Below are 22803 nucleotides of genomic sequence, written 5' to 3' on the forward strand. Positions count from 1 at the left end.
ATATTTCTGAAATGGTTGAATCTGCAGCAGGAAAAGTTCAAATTATTGGAGGAAAACAAAAGTCCCTTAGCTCCTGAATATGAATCAAATAAATCGAAGACGTATTCATTATATATTAACCTAATATTCTGAAATCTTGAAAAAGAGATATTTAAAAAAGATGTATTTGCTGCGATTTTTTCCATGTGTATTTTGTAGCTCTATTGCTAGATTTAGCACATATTTTGACGTTATGTTAGTTTTTCTAATATATTTGAGCACTTGTTAGTAATTTATCCTCAAAAACTCAAGTATTTTCTATACTTTTTCAAGAAACAGGATAGTTGGGTATTTGTGATGCCACTCTGTCTTCATCTTACAAAAAAAAAAGAAGAGCAAATGTCAAGTAATTTGTGTCAGGTGTATGCTCCAAATGAAAGTCCATCAATCATTTTTGGCCCTTTAGTGCAATGATTATAATTTCAAAGACGCAGGAGGACATTAAAGATAATGGCTTTTCTGTTGTCTATTATCTCTAACAGACTTCACATAATTATTAACATGTGTTCTCATTTACGAAGAGTGTCAATATTTTGAGTGAATTGCATTTTTTTAACTGAAAGGGATATGCCTGTCAGCAAGTTTTTTGTCCATCTAACTAAATGAGGAATTACAATTAATAAATTTTGTGTTTCCGCAAGAAGGGCAGATATTGCAGAAAATGTTGGAAGCTTTGCAGGGGTGAAACACAATGACTGTCTTCAGCTGTCTGCATAAGATAATAAACAGTGTTCAAACTTAAGCAGAAGTACTAAAATGCTAGTGCATGTTCATCCGAGGCACTCTCACTTTCTTTTTATATTCTGTTCTGAGAAAAATAATGGCATTCCTTGTTTATCACAAAGCCCTGAAGTCATGTTGAATATAGAAATTATCCACAGGGTGAACATCTACTTTGTGGTTTGTCTAATTTTTGCAGTTCTGATAGGAGTAAAGACATTGAGAAATGTTTCTTACTAGCTCATTCACACCTCCTATTTGAACCTGATATATTGCCATTTGTGTGTACTTTAGAAAAAGGCTAAAAGTAGTGGTGTTTTCAAGCTAATAAAATTGTAAATAGGCTTTAAAAAATATAAAGCTATGGTTCACCCACATTAAGGAAAACATAGTTAAATTTGGCTCTCCCTTGAGTAGGAATATAAGAGATAATGTCTAGTCTTAAGCTTCTGAAATTTCATTGGTAACTCTTGGATTGTTTATGCAGAATGGTTTGAGGGACATACTTTGGCTTCTTGTGCAGAATATTCTTCCTGTGTTTGCACAGAGTTTCAGCAATCCAAACATGGGTCCAGGCTGTTGATTTGCTGTAAAAGTTGGTGAGTGGGAATGGAGGGAAATGCTGTAATGTGCAGGACAGCTTTTTAGCTTATGGCTTTTCTCAATAAATTTAAATATTATGGAAGGAATCCATGCACCACCAGGAGGAAGGATTTAACTTTTAATCACTAAAGTAAACTGAATCTCTTCAGATTTCAGCACCAGTAAGTGTCCTGGTCAGAATGTAGGCATTGCAGTTTGACAGAACAGTAAAGTCTGCTGTACAATATTTAATGAAATAAATTTCTGGCTACATTAGAGGAACACCTTCTAATGGGAATGACAGAATAATTTATTAGTGTATTCAAGCTTTGGTATATCTTCACTTTTTAATTAGATTATAAAGATTTGAAAGATGTAGATGCGACACTTGTGTACAGCAAATGAGCTAACTTAACATTAAAAAATAGGGGAAAAACAGCAAAATCAAGTAATGCTATGGATCAGTGAAATAAAGGAATTATCACCAGCAGTCACAATTTTGTCACTAAGCCAGAAGATGCTGCATCCATTACAACAATGCATTTGTAGTCTGGAGAAGCAACAGGCAGCTGGCAAACCCCACCAGCTGGCACAGCAGCATCAGCTGGCTTGTAGCTGCTTACCTGTCACTGCCAGCTACAAGCAAGTCCCAATATGCTGAGAGGTGAACAGTGATTTGTCTTTTAAAAGCATAGACTAAATAGTTCAACACAGTCTTTACAAACTTTCCTTTTATTTGCCTTATGTTTTTACTGAACTGAAAAAGTGTTGATTTTTTTGTGTCTCCTTTCTATTTGGAATTCACACACATATGTAATTCCCCCTTAGTGACAGAATAACCATCATTTGGGACAAAGTTAGTGTCTTTGAAAATTAATTCTCTGTTTTACTACTGATTATATATTTTAACTGCAAAATCTTTCAAGTTCCACATTGATTCTAAAAATCTATGACAAAATTTCAGTACAATACTTAGCATTGTAACTATGGGTTTGAAGTAGGTTTATGCTTAATGTAAGCTATTCTGTCGTCATGGTCCTCCATTTTTGCTCTCTAATGAATTAATTATTAGCTTTCAGTTACTTGGTTGAAGCTACTTTAGGTAGTCTGCATCTAGCTTGATGCCTGGCAATTGTGACCATGTGTACATTTGGCTAAAATGCAAGTGAATATACAGTCAGTTGCTGTTTCAAATCATTAATCTCTGGTTTAACTTTTAAAATTATATAGGGTTTTCTTTAAGGATTTTCTCACAAATTGTTTAGGGGGGAGGTCTTGCTTAGTGATGTGGGCTAGTTTGATCATATCTTGAGGATATAGTAGCACTTACAAATACTTCAGTGGAATGATTTAAAATGTCATGTTGTCTACAACAGCTGTAGTCTGGAAAGGTTTTGCCTCAAACTAGGCATGTCTAATGGGGTTTATGACAACCTATGAATTTGCCCTGAGCAAGGTCAGCTTGGAGGTCAGTGAATGCTGTACAAATTGCATACTGCTCAAACCTGTAATTATCCCTGTAAGAAGTTAATGTGCTGTGGAGTTCAGCAAATTCATGTAAAGCTTCAGAGATGACCATGATAAACCAGGCAGTTACTTACATTTGCTCAGAAGAATCAGTCAGCAGGATGTGATGCTTCCACAGCGTTCAATTAAGGTAACTTGGAGCAAAATCATCTTGTCTGCTTGTGTACTCACGAGGTAAAGAGCCTGAATATTTTGTCATTTGAACAAAACACCTTCCACGGTATTAATTTCTTAATATCCATCATATGTGCTGTACATATAGGCAGAAAAAAAATCTCAGCATAGATTTTTTCAAATTTTGGCAGAAAATATACAGTATCTACTTTAACATAAATTTATTATTGAGTACCTACAAGAGGGACCTAAAATATCTGTCAGCTCTTTGTTGAAGAGAGCATTTGTTCCAACTTGTGCATATATTATCCAGTTTCAGTACTCTAAATAATTGTAAGAATTCATAAAAATCAGAAGGTTTACTATCTAAATAAGTATTTTCATAGGCAAATATTTGTAAATCACATAAAACACAGGAAACATTTTTATGAGTTAATATAAATTTTGTCAGTTAACTGTCTTTGAGTATCACTAAAAGCATTCTAGCAATCAAGAATAATAATTGTTTTAAGTTCTTACTATGATTAAATATCCAAATATAAGTGCCACCTTTAATTTAAATAATAAAATTAAATTTGGAGAAATATAGATTAAATATTCAAATACTAAAAATATAAATTTTGGAAAAAACATAGCTATTAGTTTTAGTTTTGCATAGGAGTTAGTATTTTTGATAGTTCTTGTACATCAACACTATGAAGTAAGCCATCTGCTTGGATCAGAACATTTTGTATTTTTGAAGAATTTGTGTCTGTATTGCATTTTGTGATGTGCTCCTGTCATATCTTTCTTATGAAATAAATCAAAATCACAAATACCAATATCCCAGACATTGTGGGAAATAAGTTTTTTACATTTGTAACATCTGAGCAACACTGATCCCTTTCTTTATAAGTAATTTCAACCAGCCAAAATAACATAAAGGCTTCTCTTCCTCCTTTCTTCCTCTCCCCCTAAACTCTCATCAGAAAGTATTACAGTCTGAATGTCAGTATATTATACTCTCAAATATCTGTACCCAAATGTGAAAAAAATCCTGAAATCACTGTGGAGTGTCAACAGTGTGGAATAAGCACATTCAGACATGAGCAAAAGAAATACTTTGGGTAGTGCCCAGTGTTCCAGAAGTAGTGCTGAGAGGACATAAAAAGACAATTCTTCAATTCTTCTTGGTCAGAAATTGATTCTTTGCTGAAAAAAATAGACATAAGCCTGTTTACACTGAAATGTAAACTACCAGACAAACTCAGGAACTTGTGGTGTACTCAGTGTCTTTAATAGTTCATATTTGTCATTTAAAGAAAAAGGTGGGGGGAAAGCATATTCCAGAATAAATATTTGATGTGCCTTTTTCTTTTCCTATGTAACAGCATCCTACAAGTAAGAGGTGATGTTCTTTGGTAGAACTGGTGAGAATTCAGTCTTAAAATTCATTTCTTAAAATTCATTGTCAATTCGCAAATTAGCTTCTGTTATAAAAGTGGCTGAATCCTTTCTAGAGTGTTCCCTTGATCTCAGATCATTTTGCATCACCTTTCTAGATTATCAAATTGCTGGATGGAAAGCGATCTCAAACTGTAGGAATTTTAATATCGAGTTTGCACTTGGAGATGAAGGATATTCAACAAGGTAAGTCTTTTTCTCACACTTAATGTATTGTGCATGGATACTTTATCATAGCCCTCCGATATTTTATCATACCCCTCAGTATGTGTATTGAATAGTCTCCTAAACTACCAGAAGAATCATTCTTCCAATATATTCTAGTTTATGTAAAAGTTTCACCTAAAAACTAGAATTAAATTTAGGTACAACTCTTTCTGTACCTTTAGAGTTAGCATAACACTTTCAGTACAGTGTTTCCATATTCCTCCCCTGCAGCTGCCTGCTTTTTCTAAAGCAAGTCGTCCACCAACAGGAATGAAATGGAGGGCTTATGCATAAATCTTTCAGGCTTCAAGCATGCAGTCAGTATTTTTTAATATTTACATTTTGCTTCATTAACAGTATAAGAAGTACATCCCAAACTGATGTTACCATGTAAGAATCAGAAAGAGAATTACTGGATGGCATTTTTCAAAGCATAGGGCTAGTCAGTTGTAAATTCCATTACTGGTAGAAATTATTTGAGTTTGCCAATACAACTGTAGAGAAATACAGATTTTTCAGAACACTGGGGTGATTGAGAGTCTGCTTATGTTCTGGATTTAAAAAGATATTGTTTAAGGATATTGTTTATTTCTTTTTCACATTAAGAAAAGGAAAATATTCACCATTTAAAACAACTGCTGGAACAACTCAAGTTGATGTCTCCTTTTTTGCTATTGTTTTCCCTCCATCACATGCAAATACTGGGTAGGGTGTTGAGATGCTGCTGGCATTGATTATTATTAATTTCAAAAGAGCCTTTGAGCATCTAGCACTTTAAAAGCACAAGGGCTTACAGATGTCTCTTGGGATGCAGAGGAATAAGGAAAAGAAGGAATAAGTTTGTGTCTGCCAGTATTGTGTGAAAGGTATCAGAATGAGATGGAAAAAACCCACTATTACTAAAGGTCTAAATAATTTGCTGGCAGAAGTGTCAGCAGCACAGGGATAGGATAGAAGCTTTATTACAAAAACTGGGTAATATTCTTAAAAATCTTTAGAGACTGGTTTTCTTTTTATTTTCCATGCCATGACATTCTACTAAAATAGAGCATCTCTATCTTTCTCAGTTGTTCACTGTACTTGTGTAGCTTTTGAAATATTCTGGCCAATTTATACCAACTCTGAGAAACCATAATGATCCAAATATCCAGGTATATATCCAATAGCATTTTTAACTTGAGGCAGCAGTGCGCTTTTGAATCACATGTATCAGTTGTCCCCTTGGCTGTGCTTGCATTGCATGGCAGTCTCAGAGTGCACAAACGTGCTTCACAATCAAATTAAATGAGAAGATTTGCTTTAGGGGCATGCCATCAGTCTCCATGTATAGCAGTCTCTAAATTCCCCAGGATAAGATCAGAGATAGTTAGAGCACCCTGAAACATCTATAGTGTGAACTGTTGCTGTCTACACATCCATTTTAAGACTACACTACTTGCAGTTGTAGATGCAGCTAATGTAGTTCTAGAAGTTTAATGAAAACTAGAGTGTTGGTAGAAGAAAGACACCAAAACAAATGCTGTCACTGAAGAAAAGTTTAGTACTCATCGCCCTTTCTTGTCTGAGGTAGCAAATGACTGGCCTGTCACCACATGTGTTGTTCAAGAGAGCAATAGGATATGCTGCCTCTTGCTTATGGAAACAGCTAGGAGCTACCATCAGGATTTGGGAATACCATTAGTAGAACTTCTAAAAAATATACTAACAAGGCAGTCTGACTGATTCTCAGCAAAATCTGTGTTCAGAGACTATCTAGGATGAAAAACCAGTTCACAAAACTCAGGGAAAACATTGTTCTGTAGAGAGGACCTTTAGAAATGTACATTACTCTGAAAACAACATTAGAATTATGCTTGTCTCTCTTTTAATGTCTGTTTATTTCATAGTATTTTGTGTAATTTAAATCTGTGGGCAGTCCTACCTCCCAGCAGACAAATTATTTAAAGACTGCTGTAGTCAATGCACTGGATGGAAAAAATTCATAGTAGGCTAAATGGTGCATGAGAACACCTAACCAAAAAAAGCATGTGGTCATTGGGTCATGAATGTCAACTTTATTTTTTTTTTTTTAAGAGGAGTTGCAAAGAGCTACCTCTAAAAGCTTGCAGATTAAGCACTCATCCCTTTTTTCATGCCAATTTCCATGGCATAATTCAGTACGTGAAAAACAGGGAAAAGTTTATAGCCTTCGACCACTTACAACACAGAATGTAGAAGTCTGAAGCAAAAGAAAGTCAGAAATGAAAAAAAATCTAATTTTTACTTCAAACTTTTATGACCATGTTTGTTGTAAAGTCATGTACAAATTAATGTATGGTCTATGTGTGATGTACTGCTTAGTCTACCTTAGGTAGCAGTTATAGAATGCAGGTAGAGAAATTCTCAGATGAACTGCCCTGTGCATACAGATGCATGCAAAATTGTAGAGAAGACAAAAGAGTAACCACAAGAAAAATTGCATCTTCCTTTAAAATAGTGTGAGATTTCTGCATCCACAGGATTATCCTCTCAAGTCAAAGTACATAGCTTCACAGCATATTCTGTAGAGAACGCAGCAGAGCAAAACAAGCAAGTGATAATATCTGGCATCCAGATGTTTGAGTTTGCATTTGATAATGTGCCAGCCACCACACTTCAGGAGGGGGATCTCCCACACATATTTGTTTAAGAGAATGTCTATCCTTTGCAGATAAATTTATATCCATACTGCTTCTGAGTATGGTCTAAGGACAAGACAGCGTAAAACTAATTAATTATTTTGGGTACTGTTGGTGTTAAATGATGCACAGGGAAAGTTAACATTGTCATGCTGCACCTGTCCTAAGACTCAGCTTTTTGTACAGTGGGAGAGAACAAATCCAGATATTTCAATGTTCTGAGCACTGGTGAATCTGGTAATAAAGTTTTTTGTTAGACCACTATTAATAATACTCATTTCCTGAGCAGAAGAAGCAAGCAGAAAATCTGTCTGACTCAGTATGCTATATAGGATCTGTATATTGAAAAGACAAATAGCAGTAATCAAATTGTGCATAGGTTTGAGATTATTTTTAAGGCTGCTTCTCTACATTTTTTAAAAACATTTATGAAAGGAGATGAGGAATAGCAGATATCACTTGTTAGGTATGCTGTAAGCATCCTCACTTAAAGAAGTAATCTCCATTTCATATCAATCCATTTCTGTCTTCTCCTATTGTTGTTTAGCTGAAATACTACAACTTGAGACAAACTTGTGGATCAACACTATTTATGTGGTTTTGCTGTTGCAATACTACAACTTGCTCTACAGCAAGGTGTTTCAGTTTTGTTTGTAATGGGGATTATAGCTGTATGTGAAAATACTGTGTGGGTCTTTGTCCCAGCTTTTAACAGGGCAATATTCCTCTCACTGAGACAATTCCAAAATAGTAGCTGGCAATAGCAATGCACTGGAAAAGACATAATAATACTCCTTTCTGCAGTGTATGTTGTCTGTACTGGCTTTCCATGGGCTACTGAGATCCTTGTTCAAGAGTTACCTGGCAAAATTGTGTGGCAGCCCAGATGAAAAACTTTTAGTTACAGAAAATAGGATGTAGAAAAAACGTAGATATCTTATGTTCAAAAGAGTGATTATCCCAAATCCCTCCCTACATTCATAGTACCTGCGTATTGCCACTAAAACTGTAGAGCACCAGAAGTTCTTCTTCTTTACATTGGGGAAATATTTCACTGTCAAATATTGCTGGTTGCTGTCAGAGCGCATTACCTAGATGGTCTCCTGGTATATATGCTGGTGTATTTTCCATGATATTAAGTCTTTGAGATGTGGTGGATCACATCAGATGCACAGTTAATAGCTTTTTGCACCCTTTGTGGTAGTAAAGTGCAGTATGTTCCCCCCAGAAGAGCTGCAGAGTTCGCTGCTACATTTACCAAAACCATGGTAGCTGTGCTGTAGCACTACAATGCTGACTGAATATAGCCTGTAGGAAAAAGGGGAGAACTTAACATTTATCCTTAGCATAGAGATTATTTCTAATGCTAAAAGTGAAGCATCTGACTCTTTGCCTTCAACTTTGTGATTTCCCCTTCATTTCAGCATATAGGAGTAAAAATTGGAAGAATGTGAACTGTAGATTAACACAACCAGACTAATGATCAGTCTAATAACCATTCTGATTCAGTATTATATTTCTAGTCATCCTGGGATTGCTCTAATAGGAGCACACAGAAGGTTTATAAATAGGTTTGCATTGTCTTGGTTCAAGTTATGCGTTATGGCACATCTAAACTGTTGTTCCAAAGTTTTGTGACTTTCCCACCTACCCAAAATATTACATGTATGTATTCTATATATTCTGTATACTGTGCATGAAGTATAAAGATAGCTGCATACCCATCTCAGAAGTTGGAAAACTATTTTATTTAAAATAAAATGTTTTTCTCTTTTTTTGGGAAAATTCACAACATATATTTTTGTTAATATGTTTTGGATATCCATTGCATGTGGGTAGGTTAACATTAGTGCCAGAATCTTTTGTTCAAGACTTCTTGCAGGATTCGAGCTTTCTTAGTCTTCTAAGCCTCCGTTGTGCCCACAGTGCTTCTTTTTTACGTATATTTTTTTGGGGTTGCATGGCAATTAATACTGGAGAAAACCTTTAAATAAGTTGGTAACATATCAATTTGTCAGAAGTAAACCAGAGGGATTTGGATATTACAGGGAGATTTGCCAAGTATTTAAGAGTCATTGTCTAATTGACTAGGTCAGTCACAATTTTATTTAAGTTTCCCAATGATGGGCTGCATATTCCCATGAAATCAAGCCTTACTCAACAGAATGCAGTACCTAAAACAACTAAGTACTTCCAAGTCAAATAAATGAAGCTTTGGCAAGCACCTTCTATTTAAATAATGTACTTCTGTTTTATTATTTGGGAGCAGTTAAGGTGATTTCTTCATATTTCATAGTCTAATTGTCACATTAAAATGTTTGATACTGGGGAGTACATGTAAGCTCTGTCAGCAGGACTTAAATCCTGGTTTAGCCAAAATGTGTTCAGTAGGAGTGAGGCTGTAGATCAGATTCTGCCTTAAGACTGTTGGTATTTAAGCTTATTTAGAGGAGGTAAGTATATTTTTCACAATAAACTCTAAGTTCTAAAGTTGTATTTGCACTGCACACATGATGCTTTAAATTCTCAGCTTTTTTTTGCTTTACATTTTTAAATTGATCAGAATATGTGAAAAATCTGTGCAGCAGGGAATCTGTTAGATTCATTTTTTAGAAGTTAGCATGTTAAAAACCTTTGGTATAAGTTTATATTTGAAACAATGCTCTTAGTATGTGAAATGTAGCTGGCAAGTATTTTTATGTGTGCCTGTTAGTTTGAATGCATGATGCTGATCTGTTTTTTGTCCTAGCTGACGGTTATTATATCCTAATGGGTGCAACCTTGCACTAATGATCCTTGTGTGTATAAATTCTTCTTCTTGTGAGCAGACACCATAGACAACATAAAAATGTTTGCCTCAATTTCCCTGCAAAAAAGGATCTCAGAAACCAGACTTGGCCAAGTAACAGATTTTTTAAAGGTAGAGGAACCCAATAAAATTACCAGCTTTTCACAGCATGAGTCTACTTCCTTTTGACATATTGTGAGGTGTAGGTGAAATATTCTAACTGAACTGACAGTGTAAGGAAGACAGCTAACTAGAAAGCCAGATGAAAGTAAAAACCACCAATGATGATTGATATTGTAATAGCTATTTATTATTTTGGAGCCTCTTTTGTGGATTTATGTGATTTCACCTATATTACTTACACTTACGTAAGCAGATATAATGAGATTTAATGCAGTAAATTATCATGGTTAAATTCACTGTATCAGGAAGAGCTTTTTGAAAAACATACCAAGGTTTGTATTAATTTTGGTGAAGTTAATATACATATGATCAAAAGTGGGGTTTGTTTTTCATAGAAAATTTAAAAGCTTTTGTTATTTTAAGTGAAAATCAAAATAATTGCTTTCTTTGATCTAGTCCAGTGGGGTTTTTTTAAGCTGCCGCAATTCAAGCTAATTTGCACAAAATACTGTGAATGTATTTGCGTGTGGCATATTTTAAGAATAAGAATATGAAGACACCTGTGAATTTGGGGATTTCTTCTAGCTTTTCAAAATAAATGCTTTTTTTCAAAAAATGGGCCCATCGTAAATTTGCATGTTTTCATTTTTGTCTTCTGCTCCAAGTGTGTATGGCATAAAATGTATAAAGATGAAATAAAGGAGGTTATGTGGATTTTGGCAATGTGTCTCTATATACATTGACATCCTAAGATGTCCAGCTGTATGGCTTGATTTTTAACAGCAGTTGTCTGTCTGTGCATCCATTGCTAATAATAGCAGTACAGGTTGTATAGAAAGTAAATCAGAAAATATTTTCTGAGTACTTTTATATAATCACGTGCTCTCTCCAAGAGAGATAACTCATGTCAATATCTCTTAGAATTTATTATTATTAATTCTATTAAATATGTGGTTTAGCAGATTGTATTTCATTAGTTTTATCACAAACACTTTTTGTTTTATCATGTCACTTCAAAACAATGCTGATTTGTTAGATCTGATGTTGACTACAGAAACATGGATAACACAATAGAGCATTAAAAATCACTTTATGATTCTGGGGCCTTTTTGCTGACAAATATCTGGCTGAAATATTCAGCTAGTGATGTAACACTTGATATTCTTATTACAGTGAGTTTTTACCAAACTACTTCCTGTCATCGTAATAGATTTGTACATAAAAATTTGACTATCAATTACGTGTTTTGCATTTCAACTCCAATAAGTTGCTTTTTCTAGATAGCTTTGGACATTTCTCCTTGTAAGCAGATTTCAGAATATGTTAAAATAGCATAAAAGTTAAACCGCAAGAGAAAGTTTCTGAACTCAATATGCATATTGTTAATCTTAACAATTAAATATATTGGACTGTGAAACCAGTCTTCCAAGAGATTTTCCATCTTTAGGTTCTTTTGAAATTTTATTGGATGATACAGAAGATAGTGCAACTCTTTGAACTGTTTTGCAGGAGATAAGAGAGAATCTTATAAATTCAAACCTTAAGGAATTTCCTTTAAACAAAGATTTTTGCCAGTCTCAGTGGTTCAGGCTTTACATTTGGTTGCAGTCTTGAGGGTTTTGAATCTTCCAGTAAGACAAAAATGGTTGGAAATACTGGGTATTTTTCATTGATACTGTCTTCTGTGTAATTCTTTACTTCTAACCTAGGTGTAATGTCAACAGATGGAATAATAATTGACAGGCAGAATTTTAAAGCATTCTAAATGTCACTGGACCTTTTAATAAAATTAATTAGCCTGCCACAGAGAAAATTTACTAGCCTGCTGGTTAATTTCACAATGTAAAATCATGGGGTAGGTGGTAGAGCAGGTGAAAGCTTATTACTTTTTAATAATTATTTAAAGATGTGTGCCTTGCCCCTTTCAAGCATGGATTACAAATGCAGCAAGAGCTTTTAAAATCCTCTAAGTTCATAAGCAGCCAAGGATCATTTCAGGAAATATAATACAGTTGAATTAAAAGTTATCAGGTAGTAACTAATAACATCTCACTGGTTATGCCCTTGATTCTTTTGGGATTAATGTTTTCAGTAATATATAAGCATAAGCCATGAGTTTAAGAATTGTGCCTAGTCCCCTTATGAATCTTGAGGAAAAGCTGATTTCAGAAAATTTAAACATCCACAGTTACTTCCATTCCACTGTGCATCTCTCAGCGTACTGGAATTTAACATTAGAGTGTGTTAGAAAGCACCATGAAGCAATCCCATTTAGTTTTCAGAAGAGTTCCAATACCAGTATTCCTATAGCAAGAATTTCCAATACCAATATCAATTGCCTAAATTGTAATGGGATTTGCAAATGTTGGAAGCACCAATTTCATATATTCCAAACACAGTAATATTTGGAACTAAGATAGGAAACATTTTGAGAGTTCCCATTTTTAGTAATGAAGCATGATTAATCACTTAAGAGTATGCTGCATGTGTGTCTGTGTGGTGTTGAGAAGGATTTTTCTGTAAATTGTCATGTAGATAGTTTTCTATTGGATAAAGCTGACTTAAATGTGAACTTGTTGAGGATGACTTAAAAACTGTAGCACAGTCTTTTCTGCTTGCAAATTTATATAGCTTGTAAACTTTGAAAGTTGGTCTACTTCTCTACTTACCAAGATTGCTAGCTCCTAGACAAGCATATCTCATTGATTTCCTGTGCACACAGGGAGACTTAAATATCCTCACTCTCAATTCCTTCCTATCCAGCCTTCTAAGCTAACATAAAATCTGTGCTGTTCGTTGTTTGGTATCAGTTGTCTCATGTTCTTCTGCCTGGGCAGCTGCACAATCAGCTGGCTACTTGACTGGTCACATCTTTGTTGATTATATTGGAGAGAAAAAGTAGAACTCTACTCTCCTGAAACTGAGTTTATAGAACATTCTTGCAGGAGTGCTGTGATTTGACATTAGAACAAAAAAAATTAACTGGAAACATAAATGTCCTGTATCTAGGTTAGAACCCTTTGGTACATTTCACAGGAAAAGAACTGAAGTTTTAATCCAGTGTCTAATTTGTGTTTGTATTCTATACAGCTATATTGTGTGTCGATGACTCTGTAGTAGATCTGGAGACACTGGAAGCCCTATATGAAAATGTAAGTAAAGGTGGGGTAAAAATGTGTTTAATCACCAAAGTATTTTGGATACAGACTTTAGGCTGCTCAGGGATGTAGTGAGTAAGGTCCCCTGAGAAAATGCTTGTGAAGGTTCTGGGGTCCATCAGTGCAGATTATTTTTTCAAATACCATTTTATGAAGGCCACAGGAGCAGGAAATTCCTAAATGTAAGTATTCAAGCAGATGAAGCAGAAGGTTGGCTTATCTGAGCTGGGATCTTTTGGAGCCAAGGCAAGAAAAGAATGTGTATGCCCAGTGAAGGCAAGGTCAGCTGATGTGGGAGGAGTACAGAGATGCTGCTTGCAACTCTGGGGAGAAAATTTGTGCAGCCCAAAGCTCAGTTGGAGTTGAAGTGGACAGAACTGTGGGTGCCATCTGTGTCCTGGGGAGCATCAGGCACAGCATCACAGCCAGGAATGGGAGGGGACTGTCCCCTCTGCTCTGAGCTGGGGTGGTCTCACCTCCAGTGCTGGGGCAGTTCTGAGATCCACAGTATAAAAAATATACAAGATGTTATAGAGCATCGGAAGGAGGGCTATGAAGTTGGTGAAAGACCTTGAAGGCAAGACATACAAGGAGCAGCTGAGGTCACTTGGCCTGTCAGCTTGAAGGAAACAGAGAAGACCTCGTGGCTGCCTGCAGCTTCTTCACAAGGGGAAGAGGGGAAGATCTTCTGTTTGTGGTGACGGTGATAGGATCTAAGGGAATGGCCTGAAGTCATGTCAGGGGACATTTAGGTTAGGTATTAGGAAAAGGTTCTTCACCCTGAGGGTGTTTGGGCACTGGAAGAGACTCCCCAGAGAAGTGGTCATGGAATCAGCCTGATAGAATTTAAGAAGTATTTGGAAAATACTCTTGGGCATGGTAATGTGCCGTAAATGGCATATAAGGCACTGAAGGAATTTATCATAGATCTTAAAGCATCACTCTTTTGCATAGTCTAAATGTTTCTCAGTTAAAAAAACATAATTGCTGGCTTGCAGGCAAACAGGTAAAGTAGTAATTTATTAATTTCTTACTAATTAGTAACTAATTAGTTTATGTTAATTCACTCAGAGAGCACAAAAGGATGAACTGGAGAAAATCAAGCAATATTACCAGACTTCAAAAGAGGAGGAACTGAAGCTTCTGGATAAACCAGAACAGTAAGTTGTTGGGGTTTTTAAATACTTTTTCATTACATAATGTAGTCCTTTGATTATATGTTGAAAGCAGTTTTGATGCATAATTCTTGGTAATTATAAGCTTTTCTAAAACTATAAACTTTGTGTATTTCAAGACATGATAAAAAATTTGCCCTTATCACAAAACTTTTTTCAGACATAGCAGAGTTTACTACATCAACTTTGACCACCAGAACTGATAAAATATGTCACCTTGAATCAGTAAGAATTTTGTTCCCATTCTCACGTTTTTAAGAGGCTTTTCCTTCCCTTAGAGCATTTGTGGCTTAATTAGCATTACATAAAGCAAGGCCTAACTGATTTTGGTTGTTAATTGTTTGAAGAAGCTGCATGAACAGAGGATTTGGGTTGATCCTGTGGTCAAAGACACCTTGGATACTCTGGTCTGATACTTTAGGTTCAGTGTAAACCTAAAAGACTGATGCCACAGTTCTCCTGGAACTGTTGTGGCCAGTGACAACTGTTAGGATGAAAAAGTTAAATGTTGCTCCTTGTGTTGTAATACACCTTAGACTGATGTGAAAGAATCATCAAGAATTTTTGAGCAGAACAGTGAAACTGAATTTTATATTTGTGTAGACATTTGATTTCAGACATTGGCCTATCAGTGTTTTTTTGTCTTCTGCTACTTCACTGCTTTTTTCTTTTGTACTCTTATCCTTTTCAATTCTTCCTTCCCAGAGGCCTCTCTGTTGTCTCTTTTCCTTTTCCATTTTGTCTGTTCTGCTGTCTCTGGTGTAAGAAAGGGTAGGGGGCGGAAGAACTCAAACACAGATGGTATATGATGGTTAATGTCAGAATTAATGCATTTTCATACCTTTTTTTCCCATTAAAATGTAAGTGCTGAAGAACAGATTATTTTTTTTCTTTTGCTCCTTACATGAGGCAGCTAAATATTCACTTGTAACTGCACACTAATATTAGGAGATAAGGCTATTATCTTACTCTTGATGAAGAGAGGCTGTTGTTCTTTAGTAAGTCTTAAGAAGACAAATATCTGTAAAGTTTATATACTAGCTTACTTTTGCATCCCACGTCCATGGTTTTCATTGCCTTGGCTTGGGGCATAAGGATACATTGTGTGACTAGCTGATGTTTTCCAGAGCTTGAATCTTTGGCAGTCTGTTTGCTGTATGTCCAAGTTAAATAAATATGAATGCATTTTGTCTTCTGGAGAATACGAATCTTGTAGAGCTCTAGAGTTATAGGAGGTTGTCTTTTTTGTAACTTATAGTGGAGAGAGGTTAATCTTAATTAAATGCAAAGTCGGATTTATACTATCATTGTTCCATAATTAAGAACTGTAAATGAAGCAGTTATGCCTGGTGGTTCAGAGTGAAATAGTAGTATCAAAGACAAAAGCTATTTTTTTATCAATTATTACTCAATGCTCTTTCTGCAAGTCTTAAGTATCCCATTTTTGCCCTATAGTTAAACTGCATAGGTTAAGAAAAGTAGCTTTTAAAAAGGTAGCTTAAATGGCAAACAATTTGCTTTCTGCACTTCTGTAAATTTTGTTGGACCTTCAAAATAATGTGCTTTCTGAAAACTCAGTAGATCATGTGCCCCTGACTTTGTTGTCTCTGTCAGTCTCTAAGTCAGCCTAACTGCAGAATAGGAGATTTGTTGGAGCTGTGCTTTACTTATTAGCCCCATAAAAGGTTAAAGACAGAAAAGTTCTAAATTTCTGTGTGATTATGCTGTGGGGCATAAGCCTCAGTATTGTCTTTAATGAGAATCAGAACAAAAGTGTACATGAAATAATTTATCAAATGATTGCACGTACTAACAGTTGTCATTCATATAGTGAAACCTTTGAATTGAATTCACTGAAGTCTAAAGGAAACTCTTACATGTTTGGATTACCGGACAGATAAAAAGCTTTAGTGGTATCACTGACGTTCTTCTCCACATGTGATGTTAAATTTGGCACACACTGTAAGGATGACAGCAACATAACAATACCCCCCTAAATTATTCTTCATGATAATAGCTGTTAAAATGCTAATATTAATTGGCATGATAAAGATTTATATGCAAAATTGGCCACAGCTCGAGACTTTCCTAGCAGGATACAGATGCTATAGCTACTTTCCAAGAGACTCCATTTAGTTGTAGTATAATGTCTGTGTAGGCTTCTCCACTGTGAAATAAGTAGTAATGAAGGAAATAGTAACAATATGGTACTGGTTTGAATGTAGTTTGATTCAGGAAGTAGGGAGTGATTTATAATCCCTGTCCCAGTAATGCCACTGGCTTCTCTTTGAAGACAGCTCTGCTTGGACTTCAGTTTAAATCCTGCTGTCATACTTAGAGGCTTGCAGGATTAGATACACCTTTTTCCCAAGAAATCGCTTCTAAATTTTATATTCTTCAAATGCAGATAAATGTCATCTGGAAATTAGTTTACCTCCTTAGACTAATCAGCCTTCCTTGTCCATCTTCTGCAAGAATGTTCTCTTACACTAACACCATAACAATATGCCTGGCTTGAAAGTTCTCTCAAGTCCTTAACTACAAGATTCTGGTAGGCTAAAGGAGTTTTCAAGTAAAAGCATTTTTTTTTTTCACGGTTTCTGAAAGAGAGGAGTACGATCTACCTCATGGAGAGGTACAGCATATTTTCTGTGTTTATTTTAGGCCATCAGAATTGCAGTAATGAGAAACCCATCCAAAAGCCACGTCGCAGCCATGTCATCATTATTTTAAGTAAAAAACCTACTTTTCTCAGAGTAAAATTGAAATAAGGAGGTTTCTTTCTCTTCTAAAGTTTTGTCCATCTGAATTGGTGGTTTATTTGTGACAGTCATAGTTTTCATGCTATGACTTTTTGATTAGTTGCTACATTTGTAGTCACTAAGATTCCTTTTTGTGACAGATTTCAGTTATAAGTGTTCTGTCTGGGTATTTACTTTGAATACTCTGAATTCCAGAAGCTGAAGACATCTTCTTTTTACACTGATGCTCTTTTAACTCTTAGCACAATGACATTGTATTCGATGGTCAGCCATGTGGGAAATAGTTCTCTTTTCACAGGAAGGCAAGAATATGTGTCATTTGACTTTTTAAATTTAAACTTTTTAATTGTATGTATGTTAGAACTTTAATGAAGGAGTTTGGTTTTTCTTTCCTTTGTTTCTCTCACACAAAGTGCAAAATACCCTGTTTTTTTTTCCCTGGCAATACCATTCATTCCCAATAGGAAGCATTTTTATTAGTACCAGCTTGGCATTTCTTTTTTCCCACTTCTTAAGTCTAAGAGCCAAGCTGGGCCTCCCTGATCCTTCTCTCACAATGGGTTTTTTCATCAGGCAAGGAAGAAAAAGAAACAAAAAGAAACAAAAAAATGGTCCAATTAAAACATAGTATTTCACACCAGCCACAGGTGAATTCTGCTAGTTTTTTAAACAGTCACTATGTACTCAGCAAAGCCTAGCATCCATGAGAAACATCTAAAGCAGATTTAAACATACTGGTTTTATTTATTGTGAAAAATAAATAATTTGGAAAAATAAGGTCTATTGGCTTAAATAATTAAAATTAAGTTAAGAATAATTCAAGCTAATAAGTTGAATACTGAATTTCCTGTAATTCAGTGAGGGAGAAAAAAATCTTTACAGCGTTGCATTAAGGGGAATCTGAGGATATCTGTAGACAGGAGATTAGAAGAATGATGCTACAGTGATATTGGAGCAAAAGACAAGCTTGCTTCTGGATTTCAAGAAAGCTTTTGTATCTCTGAAGTCTTGAATTAAAAACCCAAGAGCAAATTATTGTTATTAATATTGTTATTATAATAAATTCTAGAGCTTCTTGTCTAATTAGCCAAGCTCTTTTATTTTAAATTGATGAAAAGGGAGGAATTACTCGTGCTTTGACATGCTCTTATTTTGTGACGTCTGAGCTACAGTTGTTGAATATGCCTCCATTTATTGTTATTTACCAAGAGTTAACAGATGAAAAGCTACAATAGAGTCATGAGGAATATATATATATATATCTGTGAGAACAGATATAGAGCAGATGAAGGCTTAGTAACTTTGCTGAGCAGTGACTGGAGGCAGATATGCTATGCAAGTATTTTAGAGCTAAATACACAGCTAGGTGTGTTCCCATGGAACATGCTGCTATATGATTGAAAGTGTGGTGCAAATTAGAAAAGGAAAATTGATGCTAAGAATCACAAGAAGGCTGTTGGGAGAAATTTTATATTATGAAATAAATTTGTAGGAATATATTGAGTTCTGTATTTCTGTATTTTTAAGGGAAACAAGACTGCATAAGTTGGTATGTAGGTAGCACTATGTAGATTTTCTTTTATTCCAAAAGGATGATTTAAGTTTGAGATTCCTCTGTTTATTACTATGCAGCTATGATAGTTAATGGTTGATATGATACTGATTAATGTCTTGCCTTTTTCTTGACATTAATAAGATTTTTAATGCATTCTTACCATAAAGAATATAACAATTATAAATTCTGACAGATTTGATTCAAAAATGAAAGAATGCATGTATATTTCATGATACTGTAGGCTTTGATCCATTATGTAATCCACTGAGAAGAATTATAAAGATTCATTAATAGTCCTTTTTTCCCCACAGATTTCTGTATGAGTTGTCTCAAATCCCCAACTTTGCAGAGCGAGCTCAGTGTATTATCTTCCAGTCGGTTTTCCTTGAAGGGATAACGTCAGTGCACCGGAAGGTCGATATTGTGACTCGTGTTTCCAAGGTGAGTCCTCATGAAAGCTAAATTAAAACTTAAGTTAATTTTAATTTTGTCTTAGAGTATTTAGGCTTCTTTTTTACCATAAGTGAAGAACTTTGATCTTGCTTACTGGCTTTTTAGGAAATAAATGTAGTAGTAAATTTTTAGTTGCTTAAAAGAAGGAAGAGGGAAGCGAATTGCATGTGATGTCCCGTGGAGTATGTAGAAATTTATTTGTATTTAAATGGTAGATTTTTATTACTTTGCATAATGTAATAGATAATCTCCATAAACTAGGAATTAAATATAAGGCAAGCTTAATACAGGACCTTGCAAAATGCTTTTTATTTGCATAGCACTGTTGATGCCAGTAGATTCTTATCATGTTCATTATCTTATTACTTTCCCTTGGCATCTATTAATTTCTGGTAACCCTGATACAGCATAATTTTTACTATGGGGCAAAGTCTACCTAATATCTACACAATATGAAAGACTAAGGACAAGATTTTTAAATTATAACAAATAAATTATGAAAAGTAGAACAAGGTGAAAATTAGGAGAGAAATTAAATAGTGGCCTAAAGGTCTAACTTCCTAACCAGAGTAGTAGTTAATTTTATTTTTTTTTCTAATTTGAAGATTAGTTCTTGACTTGCTTTGCTTTCACAGAGTACCCATGCTCTACCCCTTTGGATTTCTTTGTAATAGAAATAGTTACTTATTTCCTTCCTTTCCAAAGGGGGTATGAAAAATCAGTGTTGTATGAGATAGGGAAAGCCGTATTGCCTTCAGTTCACTTATGAGGAGTTCACACTGAAACCGATTTATCCAGTGTATAAGTCTACATAGTTAAAAATTATGCCTGTGGCCTCAGATTGTCAACTGACAGATGTCTTTATATGTAACTGAAAATAATTTGCTAGTTCTACACTGTGTTTCTAGAACTGTTTTCTGATCTGAGGCATGTAATTAGTTAGCCCTTAGCTCTCTTATGTCTGGATTAAGTATGGATCCAGGAATGTGAATTTTCAGATCCATGAGAAGCAGACTGGTGACAGCAAAAATAGCACATCCCCATTTAACTGTGCATGATGCAAACTCATGATAAACCACCTCCTTGTGTGTAAGATTTTTTAAGTCTTCTGAGAATGTTTAGAAATCTTCCATTAATCTTTTTGTCATTGACATAGTATTTGATGCCATATAATTTGCTTCATATGGATTACATTAAACATATTTATCTTACAGAGATATAGTGTAAAAATGGTTCTCTTAAAGTTTTGATTATTGCACCAGCTTCAGCTCCCCTTACTTACCAAGGTAAAAACAGACAAGAAAAAAACTTTAGCAAAAATAAAATTAAAAAAATGTTTTATATTTGCAATTAGAATTTTTATGTCAACCAAATTTACAGACCAGTATCCATTTTCCAGGCTTTGCTGAGCATGAAAAGCGTAAAGGAAATTTTGGGCTTGATTCTGGCTTTTGGAAATTATATGAACGGAGGGAATAGGACCCGAGGTCAAGCTGATGGGTTTGGTTTGGAAATACTCCCCAAACTAAAAGATGTCAAAAGCAGAGTAAGTACTTATGTTTGGTTAAAGATAATTTTTCTGAAATGATTTTTTTTTATTGTTTCTTCATCTGATAGGAGTTAATAATTTATTTCTTACCATTCTTCCTTGAAAAAACTAGGTGCTTTGTACAGTTTTCATTCTTTTTTTCTCCTAGCTGTTCACCTCATTCTCTGGAATATGTGTGTGTTTCCTTAATATCTAATTTCTCCTGTTTGGTACTACTAGGATAATTACCTTATCTGAGAACTTCTGTGTGTCTCTTTTATTAGCAGGGACTTAATAGTAGTAGGGTAGAGAAAAGTGAGAGAGCACAGATTGCTAAAGTCTTACACAGTAAATGTCCTCATTCTTTTTTCATGCTCTTAAATGAAGATTGTTCTGTGTAAATGAAAACACTTTAAAAATCAGGTTTAAAATCAAAATATCCGTAATTGTTCATTGTAGTGTATACACTAACAAATTATGTATAAGGGATCAAAGAGATGTCACACCCAACAAGATACTTTCATTATTTTTTTAATTATCAGTTAAATGGATGTGGAATGTGAAATTTGAGTGGCATGCGTGAGAAAATGCTCATAGATGGCAGTAAATTATTTGGTAAAAAATTGAGAAGCACTAGCTGGTTTTTGATTAGTCATGCTAGGATCAAAGTCGGGCTGAAAGGCTAGACACCTTCTGAGATGAGATTACTTTGTTTCTTATTTCAGTAGGGCAGAGCAGGAGGTGTTAGGGAATGTAGGCATTGGGAACACTGCTTGAAGTCATTCTTTGCTAGGACATACTTAGACACCACATGGATACAGGAAGCAGCAAAGAATAGGAGATAATTTTCTGCTGATGTTGGTATAGACTTGGAGTGTGAGGAGAAAACTTTCATGCTCTTCTACTTTTCTTGTGAGACATGCTTTCTTGACTACAAGAGATGTAGACTTTAAGCTTTTGTTCCCTATTATGCTTCATGTACACAGGACTGCATTTGTGAGACAGGAAGTGTCAGCAAAACAGTTTATCTATGGAGCATTTTGTTTTACTTGTTTTACTTTTATCATCATTAACAAAGTGTAGAAACACATTTGATGAATTGCTCAGTGTTTTAATGAAAGCTTTTTCCAAAGGATTTGAGTCCTTTGTCTCCTAAAGATGTTGAGGTGCTGGAGCATGTCCAAAGATAAACAAAACTGATAAAGAGTCTGGAGCACAAGTCTTACAAGGAGCAGCTGAGGAAGCTGGAATAGTTTAGCAGAGGAAAGGAGGCTCAGGTGAAACCTTATCACTCTCTGTAGCTCCCGGAAAGGAGACTGTAACCAGCTGGGGGTTGATGTCCTTTCCTAAGTAACAAACAATAGGATGAGAGGAAGCAGCCTCAAGTTCTTGCACAGGAAGTTTAGTTTGGATATTAGGAAAAATTTCTTCACTGAAAGGGTTATAAGGCGTTGGAACAGGCTGCCCAGAGAGGTGGTGGAATCAACAACCCTGGAGGTGGCACTTAAGAATATAGTTTACTGATGGATTTGGCAGTGCTGGATTTTCAGTTGGACTCAATGATCTTAAAGGTATTTTCTGACTGAAATTATTTCGTGATTCTTCACTGTGATGGTTCAGCTGTTCCATATAACCGCTTTTTCCCAGCCCTACTGCGTGGAGAAGGCACAGTACAAACAGCAGCTTAACTAGAACCAGGCCAAGTTTCCATTACTCAGGCGTTTGTTGGCTGGCTAGCTGCCTTGAAGAAAAATGTAAAACTCAGCTTTGCCTGACTTTTCTCAGTAGAACTGCTAGGCTTAGTGTCACTCTTTTATTTACCTATAAACTTCATAGAGTTTAATAATCTCTGGGACTTTCCAATGTGGCTGAATTTAGCAAGCTCGTTCCAAAATTATGCATTATGAAAAGGAGTAACTGATATAAAAAATAGCTATGAAAGACTTGTTCCTTAGCAAAAGAAGCTAAAAAA

At 35.2% G+C, this 22803-nt stretch overlaps 1 protein-coding gene across 1 annotated transcript in view; it reads left to right on the top strand.

Annotated features, from left to right (window-relative positions):
- Nucleotides 1-22803, top strand: part of FMN1 (formin 1) — a 123782-nt gene that overhangs the window by 49290 nt on the left and 51689 nt on the right. The window contains exons 6-10 of the mRNA XM_059473848.1: nt 4524-4611; nt 13291-13352; nt 14430-14518; nt 19162-19291; nt 20703-20849. Of these exons, the coding sequence (XP_059329831.1) occupies nt 4524-4611; nt 13291-13352; nt 14430-14518; nt 19162-19291; nt 20703-20849 (516 nt within the window). The remainder of the gene's footprint in view (nt 1-4523; nt 4612-13290; nt 13353-14429; nt 14519-19161; nt 19292-20702; nt 20850-22803) is intronic.

This window comes from Ammospiza nelsoni, chromosome 6 (genome assembly GCF_027579445.1).
Source record: "Ammospiza nelsoni isolate bAmmNel1 chromosome 6, bAmmNel1.pri, whole genome shotgun sequence".
Lineage (NCBI taxonomy): Eukaryota > Metazoa > Chordata > Aves > Passeriformes > Passerellidae > Ammospiza > Ammospiza nelsoni.